Source organism: Oratosquilla oratoria, chromosome 6 (genome assembly GCF_046742065.1).
Source record: "Oratosquilla oratoria isolate Oo_2021 chromosome 6, ASM4674206v1, whole genome shotgun sequence".
Classification (NCBI taxonomy): Eukaryota; Metazoa; Arthropoda; class Malacostraca; order Stomatopoda; family Squillidae; genus Oratosquilla; species Oratosquilla oratoria.
Window position 1 is genome coordinate 66,350,934 of NC_134782.1, and position 21,965 is coordinate 66,372,898.

Genomic DNA, 21,965 nt, shown 5'->3' on the forward strand with positions numbered 1-21,965 from the left:
CAAGGCCACTTCATAAATTCGGCGACCCCACCTCTCCGTCCCCTCATGCAGGAAAGGAGAAGACGGGGAGAAATCCCTTCGGGCTGCGTCAAATTTTTTCTCATACATACTTCCTCACCCCCTCATGCATCACAGCCTCATCTATACGCTACCCTTCTCCATTCACCCCTATCTTCTGTCCTCTCCAGTCCTTCCTCTCTTTTGTAAAGCCCCTTTCACCCCATCCATCCATCTCATCCTAGGACACCCCCTCATATTCACTCCTTCCACCTTTCTTCACTCATTCTTTCCATGTGTCCAAACCATCCTAATACTCTTTCATCAACCCTATCTCCCAGCTCCTTTTCCACCCCTGTTCTCCTCCTCACTTCTCACTCTATCTAGCCTAGTAACCCCTATCATACTTCTCAGACATTTCATCTCAAACACATCTCTTCCTCTCTCATGTTCCATGTTTCTGCCCCGTACATTCCTGTTGGCACAATCACTCCTTCATATAACCTCCTCTTAGCATCCATTCCCAGATTTCTATTTCTCTTTACACTTTTTTAATTCACTATTCCTTCTATTCTGCAACCAAGAACTGAAACTGGCTCTGATTTACCAGACCCATCATCTGAAGATTTTTGTTATTTTTTGTGTCATTTAGGCCACTCTCCCACAGGTGAAGGGCCATTAGGCCTCTTGCTTACTCAGGCCAAAAGTGTGGTTACCAGAGCTGGAAATGTGAAATACAAAAAAAAGCCACATCTCTGGCTGAGTCCCATGCATACCTTCTTGAGTCCAGGTTCCTCACAATACCCTCTACACAACTCTGTCTGGGGAAAATTTGAGCCAAATTGGCAACCTAACGGTTTTCTGCAAAATCCAAAGGTTAACTCTGCCAAGGGTACTATTCCTCTGCCTTTGCTCATTTTGGCCACTCCCTCCAGTTGAGCCACCATCTTGCCCACAGGTTGAGGGCCAGACTGCTGTGAATTTCACATGGACACCACTTAGGCCAAAAGTGTGGGTGCCAGTGGTGGAGAGGCCATGAGAGAGAGAAAGGGAGAGAGGAGAGGTAAAAAAAGGGAAGAGAGGAAATTGAAAGAAAGTAAAGGAGGAGAGGAAATTGGAAGAGTAAAGGAGGAGAGGAAATTGGAAGAGAGTAAAGGAGGAGAGGAAATTGGAAGAGAGTAAAGGAGGAGAGGAAATTGGAAGAGAGTAAAGGAGGAGAGGAAATTGGAAGAGAGTAAAGGAGGGGAGGAAATTGGAAGAGAGTAAAGGAGGGGAGGAAATTGGAAGAGAGTAAAGGAGGGGAGGAAATTGGAAGAGAGTAAAGGAGGAGAGGAAATTGGAAGAGTAAAGGAGAGAGGATGCACCCACCACACAGAATGTGTACTACAATACCCTACACTCCAAAGAGTCTGCTCAGGGTGTTGCATACAAGATTTACTAGAAGCCATTCTGCCAAATCAACCTTAGAGAGAGAGAGGAAGAGAAGAGAAAAAGGAGAAAGAAGAGACAGAAGAGAGGGGGAGTGTGTGAGAGACAGAAGAGAGAGGGACATGTACTAAGGTTGAATTGGCAGAAAGGCTACTAGTAAATCATGATGAATGCCACAACCAGAATGGACTTCTTGGAGCACATAGACTACAACACTCTAGACATCAACATTTATATTGCAGTAAAAACCTAAGTGCTGCCAAATACAGCTTTATCCCAATCAGGTAAAGTTAATTATCTTCATGTGGTGGTACATGTTTATGCATATCCATTTTTTAAGTATAGGGTTAACAAACATTTTGTAATAAATTTAATCAATTTAATTTCAATTAGGTGAAAGCAAACACAGCTTCGTGTTAGTAGATATTTATTGTATGCCCAGTTTTCAAAAATACATGCATGATTAAACAGTTTAATATGTACATTTTATAACAATGTCAAAAGTAAGCCCTGTTCTTCATAGTAATGATAGTAATGAATTTAGAAATATATTAAGTGCAAACTATTGTCTGTACATGTTGATAGGCATTGGGTTGTAAGTGATGCCTTTGACGTTTTCATCAAAATTATTGGCGACAAATTTACAACCACTGCCTTGTCATTTCTCTTGAGAGGAAAATCACTGGGCCTCGTTCAGTCGTACCAGTCAACTGATATACACAACTCAAAGGAAAGATCCACATAACCAAAAAGGCAGCACCTGGCAAAATGAAACTACTTCCTAATGAATTGAATGATGTTTTTAAGCTTTAACAAAAAGTATGAACTAAATGAAAAAGGGCCACCTGTGTGAACCACGCGACACCAGCAAACTGATGAGAATAGAGCCACTACATGAGTAAAAAGCATCCCTGCTTGCTAGCTCCCATGAACTATGAAGCTGCTTGACTAGGCTCGAGACACCCTACATGTGGTGACAGAAGAATTATGTACTAACTAGCTGTTTTCAAGATCCAGTATATGTGCCTAACAAACTTTTATCCTCACTTTACAAGTTAATGATGAGAAGAGAGCAAGTCACATTGCTGAAATAAATACAAATGGGTTTTCATTTTCTGAAAAACCCAGCAAACATACAAAGCAATATCTGGTACTTTGTGGATGAACATGTCCTTCAAAGGTGTAACTCCAATCATTGCAAAGTTGAAGAGAAACCTGCAAAGCAGTTGCTGCAGGCAAACACTTCTGGATTGCATGCTCCAATCACTCACTGTATACAATACCTGCCTGCACACTTAACAAAACTGATTCAATCATATAAAAAATATATAAAGAAAACATCATATCTATACCACTCATAGAAAAAATACAAAACTTAAAAGTATTACAGTTGCACAGCAACAATATTAACATGCTATCACGGTTCACCTAACTCCTGTAATTGAAGACCGCCTGATTGCTTATTGCACATATTTAGTAAATATTTTGTTTAGAAAACAAACCTATCACACCTTCGATAACGAACACGCACACACAAGTACTCGACATCCAAATCTGCACTGGTGACAAATCCCAAATTTCGCTGTTGAGGAAAATCTTCCATACCTAATCATTTTATAACATTACTGTTGTATATTGAAAGTTGAACTACAGTACTGTACTCAAAATTGCAGCGCCATAAATTGGATTACCTAACATTTCTATAGCTTGTATGACTGATGCAGTACATATAAAACCAAGGAATCATAGGTTACAGGAATGCCTATATTTTGCTTGTGAATCAGTCCTAAATCAGCTCATATCTGGGTCATAATGCTAGACATGTATTATATATATATATATATACTTTCCATTGTAATCCATTAACACTTTTAAGTACAAAATCCGTACAAACAAACCAACTTTCAGCATTATAGACGAGATGGCAGAGTCAGACCAGTACCATCTGGTTGTTCTACCACCATTTATTGACACAAGAGAAATGAAAACACCACAAGAGAATAAGAAATTTTTCATAAAATATCACCTCTCAACTTTCATTCAATAATGTGACTACAAGATACGTTGCAGAGTGTGGTAATAAATGACAGCACATCAAGCACAATTTGGCTTAAAACCTGGTAACTATCTTGGCGCACCTATAACTGAATTTTCACATTTCTAGTATATAAAAAAAATTGTCACAAAACAAGTGCCTTTCATCTCTTGCCACCAGGTTTCTTTTCCTTAACAACTGCACAGTTCCAATACCTCCACATCTATCAGTCCTTTGGTTCTTCTTCTTTTTTCATCTCCTGCCCTGGTTCTTCTTCTTTTTTCATCTCCTGCCCTGGTTCTTCTTCTTTTTTCATCTCCTGCCCAGCTTTGATATATTGGGTAATGATATCAGCATAGTAATCACCAAACACTGCTCTGTTGTGGGAGATCAGACGCATAAATGTGCCACAAATGTGCTTGAGTTCCTCTTGAAGGGTGGAAAGTCCTGGGGGCATTTGTACGGGCTGGGATGTCGTGGAACTTATCAGTGTACTGATAAATTCTAAAGCTCTCTTATCTGCAGAAAAAAAAAATGTTTTTCAGAGAAAGAAAATGGCAACTGCTTACAATTATGGTTGACATCATGAGTTTGAAGGTGTTTGAGATGAGGTGTCTGAGAAGTATGATGGGGGTTACTAGGCTAGATAGAGTGAGAAATGAGGAGGTGAGGAGAACAGGGGTGGAAAGGGAGTTGATGAAAGAGTATTGGGATGGTTTGGACACATGTAAAGAATGAGTGAAGAAAGACTAGTAAAAGAGGTATGGAAGGCAGATGTGGAGTGAACATGAGGGGACGTCCTAGGATGAGGTGGATGGATGGGGTGAAGAGGGCTTTGGGGAAGAGGGGAAAGGCTGCTTCATTTAATCAGCTAACCCCCATCCCCTCATGCAGAAAAAGAGAAGACAGGGAGAAATCCCCTTTGGACTCCTTCAAAATTTCATTCATACTCCCACTCCTTCCCATGCATCACATCATCATCCATAAAAGCCATTCTCCACACCCTAACTTCTCTCTTCCTTCCTCAATAGACATTTCCCTCTTTCCCAATGCACCTTTTACTCCATCCATGCGTTTCATCCTTGGTCATCCCTCATGTTCACTTCCTCCACCTCTGCCTTCCACACCTCTTTTAACAATCTTCACTCATTCTTATTGATTGTCCAAGCCATCCCAATACTCTTTCATCAACCCTGTCTCCCAACTCCCTTTCACCCCTGCTCTCCTTGTTTTCTCACTCTACCATACTTCTCAGGCATTTCATCTCAAACACATTTAAAACTCTTTCTCTCTTATGTTTTATATTTCTGCTCCCATACAGTGCTGTCAGCACAATCATCCCTTCATACAATCTTCTCTTAGCTCCCATTCCCAAATGTCTATTTCTCATTACACTTTTTAATCCCCCCCCAAGGCATTTACTTGCTTCTCTCAATCTACATTCTACCTCCACCTCCACATTTGGCCCCAAGTATCTAAGCTATCCACTTCCTCGCATCTCTCTCCTTAAATACTCACTTCCAATTTGCTGCCATCCTATCATTTACTCACATTTATTTTCAACGTCCTTCTTTCACACACATTCCCAAACTCCATCACTAATTTCCTTAACCCCTCCCCTGATCCTGCTACAAGTGCAGCGTCATCAGCAAACAACAACTGGCTTATCTCCCATTTTCTCCATTACTTTTGCATTTACCTCTCGTACCACCCCGTCCATGTATAAATTGAACAGCCATGGGGACATGACACATCCCTGGTTAAGTCCCACCTTTACTTTAAACCACTCACTCACTGTCTCCATTCGTAATTCTAATACAGACTATACTACTATCATAAAAACTCTTGACTGCTTTTAACAGCTTTCCTACTATCCCATATATCTGTAAAACCTCCCACAATGCCTTCCTGTCTACCCTGTCATAAGCCTTTTCCAAATCCATAAAGGCCCAAAAAAACATCCTTACCTTTTCCTAAAGCTTTCGCGCACATCCGCCTTACCAGAAAAATCTGAGCCATGCAACCCCTACCTGTCCTAAGCCCACACTGTTCCTCACTAATTACTCCCTTGGTTCCTCTCCTAATCCTCTCAAGCAAAATCCTCCCAAAATTCTTCCGAACTATGCTCAACAACCTGATCCCTCTGAAACTACTATACTCACACTTGTCCCCTTTTGCCTTGTAAAGCAGAACTATATAAGCACCGCTCCAGTCCTTCGACACTCTACCCTCTTTTAGACAAACATTAAACCTCACCAGCCAGGCCACCATCATTTTACCTCTCTTTTCCAGACAACCATCTAACCCAGATGCATTACCTGCTCTCATCATCTTAACTGCCTTCACCTCATCTTTCCTTATTTTTCCTCCATTTTTCTTATCCATCACTCATTTTCTTAGCACTTCCCACTGCAACTACCTTTCCCTCCCTATCCTTCACATTTAGTAACACCCTAAAATACTCTGCCCATTTTCCTCTGACTGCCATCTCTTCTGTTATCATCTCTCCATCTGCACCTTTTATCTTTTCTTCTCTACTTTATTTGCCTTAAGAGAGGAAGAGGAGAAGAAATAGAGAAGAAAAGGTGAAAGGTGCAGATGGAGAGTTGATAATGGAAGAGGCAGCAAGAGGAAGATGGGCAGAGTATTTTTGGGTGTTGCTAAATGTGAAGTATAGGGAGGGAAAGGTAGTGACAGTGGGAAGTGCTAAGAAAATTATGATGGTGAATGAGGAAAATGGAGGACAAATAAGAAAATATGAGGTGAAAGTTATGATGATGAGAGCAGGTAAGGCATCTGGGTTAGATGGGTGTCATGCAGTGTCTAAAAATGGGAGATATAGTGATGGTAGATTGGCTGGTGAGGTTGTTTAATGTTTTTCTAAAAGGGGGTAGGCTGCCAGAGGACTGGAGGAGTGCCTGTATAGTTCTGGTTTACATGGGAAAAGGGGACAAGTGTGAGTGTAGTTGGGGAGGCTTATGGGAGGGTTTTGATTGAGAGAATTAGGAAAGGGAAAGAGGGAGTAATTGGTGAGAAATAGTGTGGGTGTAGGACAGGTAGGGGTTGTGTGGATCATATTTTTGTGGTAAAGCAGGTATGTGAGAAAGCTTTGGGAAAAGGTAAGAGGTAGCATTGTCTCTGACCCAGGTCAATTGGCAAGATGCAAGGATGACCCGTCATCCAGGAAGAGCCAAGAAAAGAGGGAGGGAGGGGTGGATTATGGGTGGGAGTGGATTAAGTCCCTTTTGCCTCTTTTACTTCTCTGTACCTCTCATATGATTATCTTGTCCTATTTTGTAACCAGACTGTGAATGCTCATTTCTTTTCTTCTACAACCTTCTTTGCTTCATCATCCCACCACACACTACCCTTCTTTCTATTTCCTCCCATCCTCCTTGTTGCACACTTTGCGACTTCCTCCTTGAAACATCTCCCATTCCTCCTGCACTCCTACTCTTTCTCTTACTCCCTCCCATTCTTCTCTCAGGTTCTTATACTCCTTTTCTTTATCATTTAAGCAGTTTACTCTAAGCACCTCCCTACCTTGTCCTTTTCCTCTCTCAACTTACCTTCCACCAAAAAATTACCTGACATTCCACCACTCTCTTTCTCTCTCTCCCCTAAGAGAGTGGGGGAATATCAGATACCTGCCTCACCACAAATACTTTATTCAAACACACACGTCCTCTCCTAACCCCACCCTACTTTTACCAAATTACCCCCTCGGTTCCTCATATACTTCCCTGACCATTCACACTGGCCTACCTTCACTCTACTGGTACATACATACATATACTAAGGGCCTTTTCCCCCTTACAAGGGAGGTAGCCAAAGTCAAAGCTATAAATCCACTCCCACCCATTTCATCTCCACATACTCCACTCACATTCACCACCCCTCCCTCCCTCTTTTCTTGGCTCTTCTTTGATGATGGGTCATCCTTGCATCTTGCCCCTGTCCTGGGTAAGAAGCAATGCAGCAAGATACAGCACATCCACAGCAAAGCCACTTCATTTAATCGCTGACATGACTCTCCCCCCTTCTGTCCCCTCATGCACTGGTACACTCACTTATTCCATCAATAAACTTGTACACCGAAACAGAAAATGCATACACCTACTTATCAAGGTCCTAATACGATGATCTGGACTCTTTGCCTCCATGATTTGCACCTTCAGAGCACTTCTGGCCGATTGTGGCAGAGGTGGTCTGTCTGTCTCTGTCAAGTGGTCGTCCACTTCCTTAACAATTTGTTCAGCAATATTTTCCATGAGATCCATGGTCTCCCTATGGGGAAGAAATGTGAATAATTATTACATAACCCTCATACAGTGTATAGTAATACGTTGTTAATGCTTTAGGAACTCTAGTGACACCCCTATGGACCAGAGTTAGACAGCAACTTTTACTAACCCTCATTTCTTTGGACACTACCTTGTATAGTTTCACTCCTGTGATAGGAGGATAAGAATGTCACAAGTGTAATTCCATGCGCACCACAAGAGGCAACTAACTATGGCAAGATAGACAACTCACTTTTCAGACAGTGCTGGGTCTAAAATTATGCAAATGTTCCTCTTCAGTTTGATCTTGAACTCGTCTGGTTTTTTAATAAGTGGACCAACTGATGATAGTGTAATAAGCATGGTTGTCCCCAAGATACACACTTGAAGTAGACGATCACGAAGCTCCAAAAATCGACTGCCATCTAGCACTACAGTCTGGAAATAAAAAGATGCAATGAATATACCTTAGTTGAGTGTACATATAACCATGTGGCACACTGGGTATTGATTTCACCCGTTGGTCTAGGTGTAATCCCACTGAATATCACCTGTCCTATCTATCCAAGAACAAAGGCAAAAATGAGGACTTTAAATATAGCTTAGTCCTTAACCAATTCTTTCCACGCAATCCTATCTAGCAAGAACTATTTCCTAACTCTAGAAATTACAAACTATTTTCACAGACTATACAATTTACCCTACATAATCTTGAAACCAAGACATGCTCAATTTTTTATTTCATGACAAAATTAAAGCAAACTTACTTCAGCAAGTATTCTATCCTCTGGCCATGACAGAAGCTGAAGATATGCCTTAGAAATAACTTTACCAACAACTCTTCTTACTGCAAAGTCATCAGTAACTTCCATTTCAGATTCACCAATGTTTTCCACCAACCACACTCTTGTCAACTCCAACCCATCGTTTTGGGTTTTCAGGAATTCTGCAAACTTATCTTTTTCATACTCCACACTCTGAAAGAAAAAATACGTGTTCCATTACTAGACACGGATGCAAGTCTTCCTACTACAGTGAATTTAAGAAAAATCAAACAGAAAAGTAAAATGTGTAAACATTTAATTGCATTCATATTACATATAACTACAGCCAGCACCTTAACAAATAATAACCAGTTGGCTGATATTTTTTTACCATTCCTCTGAAAACATATGGCCAGATCACTTCATTTAGATGAAAGGCCGACTTGGAACTGAAGGGGGTTCCACAGATACCAGTGTTCAGAGGCTGCCATTCAGCTGAGTGAAATAATCCAGCAAAGGAGTCATGACACTGAAGGGACTGATTTACCAAATTCATACGAGCAGGGATCAGGTACGGGAGGCCAGGGACAAAATATGAAGAAATGGAAGACCCACTCCAAGCTCACCTGTGCGATAATGTGTGGTCGGATCTGCTGGATAGCAAAGTTGGCCATGTCTAGCCGCATCAGGTCTAAGGTTTCCATGACTCCCCGGAAAACTTCTATTACGTCAGATTCCTTTCCCAGATTTTGTATTGTCTCATCTCTGATTGGTGCACACAACTTTGCCATAATGGACAGAACGTACTGGGAGTATCTGTCAGAAGAGGTCATTTTTTAACTTATTGAGACCCTGTACACAAACATTAACACCTGCATTATCTGTTGTACTACAAGTTCCACAACTATTCCCAGTGAATGAATGACAACAGAAAAATATATTCAAATCCCAACTCCCAACAGAATTGCAATAATAACTAACACTCAGACTTACTGCTTAAAGTCGAGACTACCATGCTCTGCTTGTTGTTTAATGAGGTCTAGGTCCATAGTCTCAGTTATGTCCTGCCGCAGGCGTGTTTGGTGTGACAATGTGATATCGAGCAGGTTGTCCCTCACCTCCTGAATGAGCACTAATGCCTGTTCAAACGATGGGGGATCCTGCCGCAACTGTTCACGTAAATGATCCCAGAACGCCTTATGCATCACATCCCTAACCTGAAAAATATCAAAAACACTCCATGAGGAGCCAAGTGGTGCATGGAGGTGGAATAGGTGGGAAAGATTGGTACATATATATATACCAATGGTTCCTCCCCACCTTTTACAAGGGAGGTAGCCAAGAAACAAAGGCAGACATTCCCCTCTTTCACATACATATACCAAGGCTTTTTCCCCCTTACAAGGGAGGTAGCCAAAAAGGAAAAGGCATAAAATCATTCCCACCCATTCCATCCCTGAATACACTCCACCACCCTCCCTCTTACCGTAGCACCTCCTGGATGACGGGTCATCCCTGCACCTTGTCCACTGCCTTGGGTCATAAGCAGTGTCGCAAGACACACCACATCCACAGCAAGGCTGCTTCATTAAGTCTGCGACCCCCCCCTCTCTGTCCCCCCATGCATAAAAGGAGAAGACGGGGAGAAATCCCTTCGGGTTGCGTCAAATTCTGTTCACACATACTACTTCACCCCTCATCCCCCCGCCCATTCCACCTCATGCATCACAACATCCTCCATATACAACCATTCTCCATTCATCCCTGTCTTCTGTCCTCTCCTGTCCTTCCTCAACAGACATTCCTCTCTTCTCCAAAGCCCCCTTCACCCCATCCATCCACCTCTGCCTTCCATACCTCTTTTACTAGTCTTTCTTCACTCATTCTTTCCATGTATCCAAACCATCCTAATACTCCTTCATCAACCCTATCTCCCAACTCCCTTTCCACCCCCGTTCTTCTCCTCACCTCCTCATTTCTCACTCTATCTAGCCTAGTAACCCACATCATACTTCTCGGACACCTCATCTCAAACACATTCAAACTCCTTCTCTCTTCCTCTCTTATGTTCCATGTTTCTGCCCCATACAGTGCTGCTGGCACAATCACTCCTTCATACAGTCTCCTCCTAGTATCCATTCCCAAATGTCTATTCCTCATTACACTCTTCAATCCACCAAGACATTTACTCGCTTCTCTCAATCTACATTCTACCTCCACTTTCACTCCACCTTTTCCTGCCACATTTGCATCCAAGTATCTAAAACTATCCACTTCCTCCAGTTGCTCTCCCTTAATGCTCACTTCCAGTCTACTGCCATTTTCACCCCTTGTACATCTCATCACCTTACTTTTACCCACATTTATCTTTAGCTCTCTTCTCTCACATACTCTCCCAAACTCTGTCACCAACTAACTCTGTCACCAACTTCCTCCGATCCTGCCACAAGCACAGTACCATCCGCAAACAACAGCTGGCTCACCTCCCACTTTTCTCCATTTTCTTTAAACATCTCCAATCCCTGATCCACCACCCTTGCATTTACCTCTCGTACTACCCCATCCATGTATAAGTTGAACAGCCAGGGCGACATAATGCATCCTTGACGAAGTCCCACCTTTACCTCGAATCACTCACTCTATTTCTAATCCCGACACAAGCTCTACTACTCTCATAAAAACTCTTGACAGCTCCTAGAAGCTTTCCTCCTGTCCTTTATATCTCCATAACCTCCCACAGTGCCTTTCTGTCTACCCTATCATAAGCCTTTTCCAGATCTTTCACAATGCCTCTTTTACCCCATCCATCAATCTCATCCTTAGACACCCCCTCATGTTCACTTCTTCCACACCTCTTTACTAATCTTTCTTCATTCATTCTTTCCATATGTCCAAACCATTCCAACCCCATATCCCAACTCCCTTTCCACTCCTGCTCACCTCCTCATTTCTCACTCTATCCAGCCTAGCCCCTATCATACTTCTCAGACACCTCATCTTAAACACATTCAAACTCTCCTCTCCTATGTTCCATGTTTCTGCCCCATACAGTGCTGTCTTCACAATCTCCTCTTAGAACACATTCCCAAATGTGCATTTTTCATTACACTTTTTAATCCCCCAAGGCATTTACTTGCTTCCCTCAATCTACATTTTACCTCCACCTCTACTCCCTTTCCCACCACATTGACACACTTGTGTATCTAAAAATATCCACTTCCTCCAGTCTCTCTCCCCTAATACTTCTTATGTAATTTACTCCAACATTCTTCCTTTGTACATCTCATCACTTTACTTTTACCTACATTTTTCTTCAACTTCCTTCTTTCGTACACCTTCCCAGACTGTCACTAACTTTCTTAATCTGTCCTTTGATCCTGCCATAAGCAAAGTGTTGTCAGCAAACAACTGGTTTATCTCATACTTTTCTCCATTTTATAAACCATCTCCAATCCCTGGCCCATCACCCTTGCATTTACCTCTCGCACCACCCTCTCCATGTATAAATTGAACAGCCAAGGCAACATAACACATCCCTGGCAAAGTCCCACCTTTACCTCTAACCACTCACTCTCTCCATTCTGAGTCTAACACAGGTATATACTACAATCGTAATGCTATGAAAGTGAAATGGCCCTGCTCTGTGTCTGTTGTGTCTTGCTGCACTGCTTCTGACCCTTGCAGTGGGGAGGAGACCATTCATGAGGAGCTAAGAGGACTAAAAGGGGGGCAACGTTGTCCGTTGATTTGGAGTGGTTTTTGGGTGGCATAGTGATTGCACAGCACTAAACAGCACCGCAAACACAGCTACTTAACGTCCATTAATGAGAGGTATTACTGTACAAAAACATAGATGGGGGTGGGTGCATGCCTTGGCTAGTTATCTCCCTTTTAAATGAGAAGAGGCCCTTAATATAGGGAGGGATGGAAAAGATGCACAGTATGAATGATTACATGTATACAGAACCATTATATATTGTAATTTGGGTGAGGATGCATGAATCTACAACTTCATATATCCATCAACTTTCCACAATAAAAGTTCTTTCACTAAAATGATGCTATATTAGCTTATTTTTTACCCCAACTCATTGGCTCAACTCAGCACAACAATGATACTTGGTTGGTAATCACCAACTTTGTGGACAACATCGGATCATAGGTGAAGTCAGATGGTAAAGATGTTTAGACAGCCGTAGAAAGAAGGGCTCACAGAGGTCAAAAGTCCCAACCAGAAATTATTTGCTCCCTCACCCTTCCTATGTTAAACACAGCAAAATTAATCAGAGTACTTAGTATAGCAGGGGCAAAGAAGCAAAGCCTATATGGATAAAACAATGCATTACAGCAGTGTTGATTAACTACCACTGCTGCTCCAAATCTTCCCCTACATATACACTCTTACTTCATCTCCTGAGCTTAATTTGAAAGTTACAAATAAATACACCCCTTACCTGTTTCTCCATGCTGTTCTCGGGAGGGTCAAACTTTTCAAGCTTGAAGTTTTTGTCTACTGCTATCTCATGTGCCAAGACCATGTTGCTCACACCATCTGTAGCTTTCATCACTTCCTCTAGCGACATAAACTTTGGTGGGGATGCAGCTACCCCAGGAAATATGAAACTCTGTACTGGTGATGATCCACTGATTGTCCGTTGCCTGAAGTAAGAAATCAAGGTTAGGGAGAAAAAAAAAGCACCATGGAAAAGAAACTAACAAATGACATCAAGCAAATGATGTTGACACCAACTATACATCAACAAAAAATAAAACAACAACACACTATATCAAAAGAATGAAATGTCTAATATAAAAAAACTTAGTTTAAATTTTGTATCACTACAACAGGGGAAAGTTGCTAAATGAATACACTTGCTAGATCTAAAAATATAAATCCTTTTCAGAGTATCTTGAAGTCACAAAATATAGCATCCTACTATACGAGGTTGTGATTAAGAAATGTTTAAATGTTAGGCCATAGGATAAAACTTGCCATATTATTAAAAAAAAAAAATGATATACAATTACTGTACATCTTAAAATTCTACATGTAACACTAGGAAAGTCAAATTACTAATTAATTGGAAACACCACCACCAATATTACTACCAAACTCTTATGTAATCATGTGACTGCCCACTCCATCAAATGCTTACAGAAAATAAAAGAACTGAAATTCTTTAAGAAACTAAGTCTTGAAAAACTTAAAATATAATATGATATGAAACCAATTTAAACCTGATATCCCATAAAAATAAAAAGCAGGGTTGCACTGTTATATATATGAAAAAAACAAATCCACAAAATAAAAATACTCTCCAATATTGGTAACTTTTTTAAGCTAAGCAATTAGCAAATCAGTCCTTGGTGCACCTATATGCAAACACCTGACAATCAACACAACGAGAGGAAACAAAAAAAGCAAACCTATAACATCTAAGGCAAATTAATTCTATATAATGCTATTGAACTCTTCAATTCTACATGTAAAACAAACCCTAAAGAAAAAAAAAGCTTGCTGTGCACATCTCACTACAAAGCATTGCACTAACTTCCAACAATCAAAAGATCATGAAAGCTTGTGCAGGACTTGAAAACAAACGAGCTACTTCCTTCTTGTACTGTCTTGCCACACAAGTTTAAATGCAAGCAAATACACCAACTGTATTATAACTTGTGCTTTAGAACTACACAAACATGCACTTCATATGAAAATGTCTAATACTTTCCAGTACAATGTACTACCAAGCACACACACACACAAGGTATACACAGCAACATATATATTTGGAACACCAAACTGCAACCTTTTCCCTCCCCTGCCAACAATGCGAAAAATTGGAGCAGCAAAAAAATCCAATTCCGGTGATATTGCGTCACATGGACTGAAAGGTCGACAGGGTGAACTGCAATACACAATGAAAAGAGCAAAGTCTCATTAAAAGCACTGTGCTGTCAAACATTCAGTACTGTCATTCATAAGGAATTTTGCTGGTGATGCATATACAGAAAAAAGGGGGTGAACGGCACTCTTGATCTTTTTAGAATAAAAGAAAATGGGTACAAAAATAAAACATGGTATGCAAGAGGAAGGGTAACGACCTTAAAATGATTCCACATGTTACACACAGCCAATACAAAACCCTAATGGGCGTATTTAAGCACAAAATTATTATGGGAGCAAAAATGTGATTTGTGGGCCCATGCACAAGATATATACATATTATGTAAAATTATATAAAGCTTACCAAACAAATAGCAAAACAAGCTATAGCACCACAGCAGCCAACTAAACTTTAAGGACACCACAGATAAGGTCACACCAGAATTTCCTTATACCATAATGATCCATTCATAACAGCAGCCAATTTTTTTTATATAAAAAATGCAACTAATACTAGTACAGGTAAATAAATGATCAATATACACCAAACTTCAACTACAACTCCACACCCAAGCATTTACCTGTAATATTAGCAGTATAATTTCATGTTGCCACACTACCAATTCTAATTATATCCACCTTAATTCCTGACAGCAAACCTTAGCTTGATGGGCTCATATTCTGGCACTTGCCCAAACCAAGCAACAGCTGACATTCCACCACGTCTAGCCCCAAAGCCCTACTTTCCACTTGTAACACAAACTCATGGCACTTCAGCATTGCAGAATATAAAAATTAATCCTGCACTTAATTACTCTATTTATACATATGATGTTCTACATTAGAATATAAGCTAAGAATAGTTTTGCAAACTTCAGATACCACCAGGTAATTGCTTTCAGATCACTTCCAAATAAAGATGTCGCTATGATTTTGTTACAAATCTAAACAAATAAACCTGCATCTTCACCAAAAATTTAAGATATACTTCATCTGAACCTACCAAACATGAAAAGAACTCCACCAGTAACCTACTTGAACATCTACAACAACTGGCTTCCAGTGCCCCACATTGCACCCATACAAGAGAAAACAGTCACACAATCACAAAACAACCAATTCAAACACCTTCATAAATCACTAAGTTCTAATTCACTAAACTGCACTCCCTCCAGAAATACACAATCTGAGAAAGGATTCCTAAGTGAGAATCATACAGACACGACAATGTTCAGGTCATCACCCAACACTGAAACAATACAAATAAAGAATTGGCCTGGCAACAGACAACAAATGCCTCAGAGGCAACCACCACATGGACACATCATACTATGCTACCCTACACTCACTTCAGACAGTGCTGCAAAATCTCTTCTCATAGTGACTGGGTATAAGGTGGTTATGGTATGTAGTCTCTTGCAATATCAGGAAAACATTGATTAATACTTTGAAGAGCTTATGGAACCAACTGATGTATTTACTGCAAGGGAGATTAGGTATAGCACCTCCAAATACTGAATATAGAGTACTATTTTGGGTGTACTGACAGCCCACATCCCTACCATAGGGAATTGACCTCTTCAGCCTAATAGCATCTCTCTAGATACTCTCCTTGCTGTCACCAGATGGAACACATGTGACACTTACACATGAAGTGAGAGCACTACCCTGAGCCATCCAAAGCACCAGTGAGAATAGTTTGTACCTGTGTACAAGTTACAAGTATAAAAAGAAATTAAATAAACAACTAGAGTAGCCATTCTCTGTTAAAACCTCTTCTACTTATGTGTTTATGGAAAATGTTACTTATCCTAAGGGATCATTTTAATTTGATATCACAAAATGTGTCCCATTGTAAGCTAACCTATAGCTACAAAAACCCCAAGAACACAATTAAAATCCAGTACAGACTCTCCTCAACTTACGTTTTAGTTATGTTCCGAACAGCCGAACGCAAGTTGAAAATGAACATAAGTTGTTACTGTACTATACATCAGTAAATTTTATTACCATATCTTATAAAACACCCCTAAATAATTAATTAAACACATAACATTGTAAAATAATAACATTAATTTCAAATAGATTACATTCAAGCAACATAAATTGAGATGGTGGAGGAGGAGGCAAGGCATGTTCAGTTTGTCGTCTGCGCAATGTAAACAATGGACGCAGCGTCGTGCGCAAGTATCATTTGAACTACGGAGAGCGCGGTAAACTAAAAAATTCACTAATTTTTTTTATTTTTTTTTTACCGTCAGTTCAAACGTAAAATCGAAAAAACGTAAAACGAATGAACATAAGTAGAGGAGCGTCTGTATTATGAATGCTGACAAAATTCACTGTTTGCAAGCTCTGTATATATTGACAATATAATGTTTATGCAGTCACTATTTTGGGGACTTAATGATGTGCAGCTACTCTACTTAACCACCTCCTTCACATGAGTGTCCCCAAGGATAGAAGTGCTACTGTAAGTGATGAAACAATCTCTGTCATCATGGGAAAACAAAGCTCAACCTAACAATTTCATACAATCTTCTGGTTATGGCTTGCATCAAAATGAAATTAATGTAAAGCTGCCTAAGTGGATCTAAATATTTTGCTAGCTTTAAGATAAAATAAACACGAAGGCATTACAATACAACCAGCATTTGAATTAATAAATGTTAAAAAAAATCAATAAAAAATAACGATTCATACTCCCGCTCAATGGCATGCAAACAATATACCTGATGGTTGTCATTTGTAACTGTACTTCATACCAAGGTTAAACACATTAAAAGGCAAACTCACCTTTTCATACGGTCAGAGCTTGGGGACTTCCCCTCATCTGAGGAACTGTCACTGTCTTGCCTACTTCGGGCATTTGGAATGGCTAGAGACATGGCACCAACTAATTTCTGTGGAGATCCAGGTTCTTCTGGAGTTTTTGCTGAATCACTGTCTGACAATTTGTCTGTGGGTGATTTTGATTCACTTTCATCTGATGATTCTCTATCCATTTTCTTCTTCACTGCCGATCTAACCTTAGTCATCTCTTCTGTGCTTCCCATGATTTCTGATTTTATTTAACCTAGAAAGTACAAAGTTTTCCATTTTCAGAAAGATTAAAAGAACATAAGCATGAATATCTATTAATACGAGTTCAATTAACTTATGGAATTATACATTTAAAATGACAAATTGCAAGCAGTCACATTGCAACAAACCTTGCAATGCATAGGTCCATTGCAAGATTATTTCATATTTGGGTATGATAGTGAACACTATAATCATAAGTTGTATCACTTCAAGCAAACCATGTTCTTACTGAATCAGTTATAGTAAAAAAAAAAGGCACACATTTTCACCCTGATCTGTATGACAAAAAGTGTACACTTAAACATGAGATTAAAAGATAAACACTTGCCACCCATGTGTCCTGCAAACATGTTCTTATCAATGTCAGTAGAGCATACAATGGCATATATCTTTTCACTGTAATCTGAATGACAACTAAACACGTCATTCAAAAGCATTTCTCTCAGTCAATATCATTACTTCTTCACCGGTGATACCCCTTCAGCATAATAAAACTATGGTTTCAGCTACTGAAGAGGTTAACAAATCTTTAACCACTCCACTTTGGCAATGCACTCCCCTCCCCTAAACAAAATCTTCTAATGTTGGCCAAAACAAAATTTGCAGACACTGCCACCATGCAAACGGGGACAAGTTTGCTAAATATACAAACAACGCACACCAGTACACTAATAAGGAGGCTATTTAAAATTTAATGGAAAATTCTGAAAATATTTCTTGGAATGATGGCAACTTTATAATATTAAATCAGCATATTATGATCCCAACATACGATAAAGGCCCAGTAACTAGCCTAACTTTTGATGTTCAGTACTATACATAAATTTAACTATTGAGAAAATTTGAGTAAATATGAAACAGGTACAATGAGATATGAATGACAAACAGAGGGAGTGTGTACCTCCACTGTTAATAACATTCTTAATTTCCCTTCCCTAACCATATCTTCAAACTACAGCAATGACAAAAAAGTCAACATGGATTTTTTTACACCCATTTTAAAATAAACAACACCTTAGCAAAACTGAGGTCAATACAACAACAAAAAAAGACCACCAATTTATATTCAATGCAATCTTCATGCTAAAACTACTAATGGGTAATTATAGGATATTCAAGACCTCTAAACTTTCACTACCTCCCCATCACATTGTCACACAAGTAAACAACCAGCTACAGGTATTTTATAAGCCAAGAACTTAGAAACAATAATTCTCTTGTGACAAAACTTACACTGTGAAACCCTTCTCACACATAGGATGATCTCTATCTGGCCCAAACTACAATATATTTAGTTGTAACCCTACTCCCCTAGTCTATGTACATGGAACAAAGACAAATGTTTTGACAAAAAGAAAGTTCCTTTTAGCCTTTTCTATCATACATCTTTTGCATGCTCCAATATTGCTATTAACAGCTTGTCCTCTTAAACATTTCAATGTTAAATAAATTTCTTTTCATGAATCAGATCTGCTAAAAACTGAGTAATTTATTATTCAATCTGGTGGTCAATGACAATTACCTGGGAGCCATGAGCTTGATGCAAGCAAGATGCAGAACAATCATCCAACCTATGCTTTGTTACACACCATGGAAATTCTTTTTTAAATTTTAACAAAACATTGAGAATTTATAAGACTAAAAAAAATTCAACTCCCATTCTGTTCAGCCCCTTCACTTCCATGCCTATTCAACTTGTCAAAACTGTTATATTTCACTCTTATAATTGCCCTTAACCTCTCAAGATCTTCAATATTATTTTCTAGGTTTCCATATTTTGCCTGATGATGGTTGTGGGCCAATTATTCAATTTGATGTGCTTGCTGGGTAACCTACAGACCCTAGGAAACTGGCCAGTCACCTGCCTAGCCTGTAAATCACTTAAATTTTTGTGGAACAGTCTGGAACAGTCTGAAGTGTAGGACTGTACAGTAGGAAGCACTAATTAATTTCTGTGGTTGTTGCACTTGGGTACTTAGTGTGCTGCTAAGCAAATGTTTAAATTAGTTTCCCTTGGTTCTGCATAACTTTCCACTCCATCATGAAAACTAGCATATTCTTGCTACACACACTTCTATGAGTATGGATAATTAAACAATTCTTATTCTGTAATATTTTTCCTTGAAAAAAGTCCAGAACTTGTAGGCCATTTTGTCCTTCATCTTTTTGTTCCCAGTCAATATATGTTCTTTCATCTTTTTTAATATGGCAGTTCAATGTTTCCATTTATTAAGTTCATAAACATATCCTATGTTTCTGTTCTCACAAGTCTCAAAATAAAAGCTAATACTGTTTTGATCAAAACTGTCACAATTGTATTGCAAACTTGGACAGATGTTGTTACCAGGTTCATATTTCTCTTCATCTCCTCCTCTTAATCCTCACTTATTGGATAACACTGAAGATTTTTCAAGTGCAGTGCTCCTGAACATCTTGTACACCATCCACATGCCACATAGTACATTGATTGGTATCTGAAGGAAAGCATTTAATGGAGAAATGAAGATATGTCATACATCCTGGGAATAGGACACTGGTTAGGCCTTGTTAATTTACTCATTTAACAAGACAGAATTATTTGCATTTAACCATTCAGAAAGCATGCAGGTCTATGTATGACCATTCATACAATTCACATTTTCCAAAGGACAAGTAGGACTAACCCAACTCAAATCTGACTTGACAATTTTTGGTGGAGCATGAACAAAGGATTTGATATCATGAAATAGCAGAATATTGAGTTTCAATTCCCTTCGAATCGTGAAAGGGAATTGCCAAACTTTCTGTATGTTTTTTTGTGTATTACAATCAGCAGCAATATACAAATAAGACATCAAACACAGTAACATACATACGGAGAAAACTGTTCCCCACAAAACGAATCCCACCAACCAAAATCAACCACGGAAAAATAAAAACGCTTAAAACAATTCATTATCACCGCATTAAATAGTCTTTTTCCAAACGTGTGCAAACAATGTGTGTGGAAAGTCAATTCCATGGTATTTCCAAACAGACAAAATAGCATCATTGAATATTACAAAACCAATCCAACAGTGGAATCCTGCTGGTCTGTATCGGGGGCCAAGCTAGGGAAAAGTATGAACGGTGACTGCCTCTTACCCTGATCCTTAGTAGGTTTGCAGCCTTAGTACTTCGTAGGAGAAGTGGCGTTGGATGAGGAGACAAAGGAGAAAGATGCACTAGTCTAAACACCACAAACAACGCACTTTACTTTGGCCCCACGCTATTTCACGACGATCGATACATTCAAGCTCTTATTTCCACTCCGTGTCTGTATCTATCACTTCTTATTCTACCAATAAACGTGTTCTGGCCTTACCTACTCACTTATATACCGACAGATGATTGCCCAAGGCGAAAGGAAAGTAGCAGAATGTTCTGGAATACTCTAGAAGCTGGACCCGGGGTCCTCTCTTCTCGAAGCTTTGTTTATAACTACCAGCGTGCAGTCATCAGCTGTTCACTGTTTACAGCGTGACGTAATATCGCCACCTCTGTCTGATTGGTCCCCAGTTGAGAGCAACTCAGCGTTGATTGGCGCACGTCGTGTATTTCCAGCGTTGCCAAGTTTCTTCTACCACAGGAAGCGTGGGCTTTTAAACCGCTGTTGCCAAATCAGCCTTTATGACGTTCTAACATGTGAAAGGCAATGCTGAAGTATTACTTAAGTGCGTAACAAAGAACTTTTAAGATCAAGCCACGAATTGACTCCTCGAGGGTCCTGCTGCCGAAGTTGACATCGATCTGAAGCAAGGTTGACTAACAACGGCGAGAGCATGCTGCTCTTATAAATAGACAGTCACAAGCTGTCTGCTTGCTACCCTACGCTACCGTCATTCAGTCGATCTACTCGTAGACGTGGCATTTAAATCCCTGTGCAGTACGCTGCTGGCTAAACTCCCGCGTCATGGAGTCTGCTACTCCATCCATGGCTTGGAGTACTTACCTAAATGTACCGTACAGGAAAGGAGCAACGCTCGTAGGGTCCCGTCTCTTTTATTCTCCATCATACTTGGCTCCGGCTAGTGCGTGGATGTGTATATTAACACATACACCCGGACACATGCACACGGACACACACACACACACACACACACACACTCTCTGTCTCGACAGAGACTGCAGCAGATCCGAGGTGAATACACACACACACACACACACACACACACACACACACACACACACACACACATATATATATATATATATTATATATATATTAATGCATTTGTAATTCACAGTCACCAAGTCAAATAGATAAATGATGGCGTAGATGCTTTGCATCTCCGTATACTTCTCCAGCAGTGGACCCCCGCCCCTACCCGACCCCCCCCCCCCACCTTCCACTCCCCTCCGAAAATGTCAGGATAGCCGATACTCTTGCTTGTTCATGGTCGTCTGGACTCCAAATTCTGCTGCTCCACTGGTGCCCCACACCAGGTAGTGAGCGCTGAAACTTTCGGTTG

At 40.0% G+C, this 21,965-nt stretch overlaps 2 protein-coding genes across 6 annotated transcripts in view; one reads left to right on the plus strand and one right to left on the minus strand.

Moving 5' to 3' along the window:
• Positions 1–21,965, plus strand: part of LOC143026544 (uncharacterized) — a 339,242-nt gene that overhangs the window by 158,838 nt on the left and 158,439 nt on the right. The gene's annotated exons all lie outside the window — the stretch shown is intronic.
• On the minus strand, positions 1,836–20,978 carry LOC143026540 (T-complex protein 11-like protein 1). 5 transcript variants are annotated; one of them, XM_076187105.1, is made up of 10 exons: positions 20,827–20,978; positions 17,188–17,467; positions 14,315–14,413; positions 12,962–13,166; positions 9,501–9,724; positions 9,134–9,323; positions 8,511–8,720; positions 7,997–8,181; positions 7,581–7,747; positions 1,836–3,979 (listed from the first exon to the last, which is right to left on the minus strand). In XM_076187105.1, exons 2-10 carry the CDS (start codon positions 17,445–17,447, stop codon positions 3,687–3,689), a joined length of 1,833 nt encoding a protein of 610 aa, XP_076043220.1. In that variant the 5' UTR covers positions 17,448–17,467; positions 20,827–20,978; the 3' UTR covers positions 1,836–3,686. The 5 variants fall into 5 exon arrangements, with proteins under 5 accessions (XP_076043220.1, XP_076043218.1, XP_076043221.1 ...); XM_076187103.1 differs by having other exon boundaries at positions 20,819–20,973; XM_076187106.1 differs by having other exon boundaries at positions 20,823–20,963.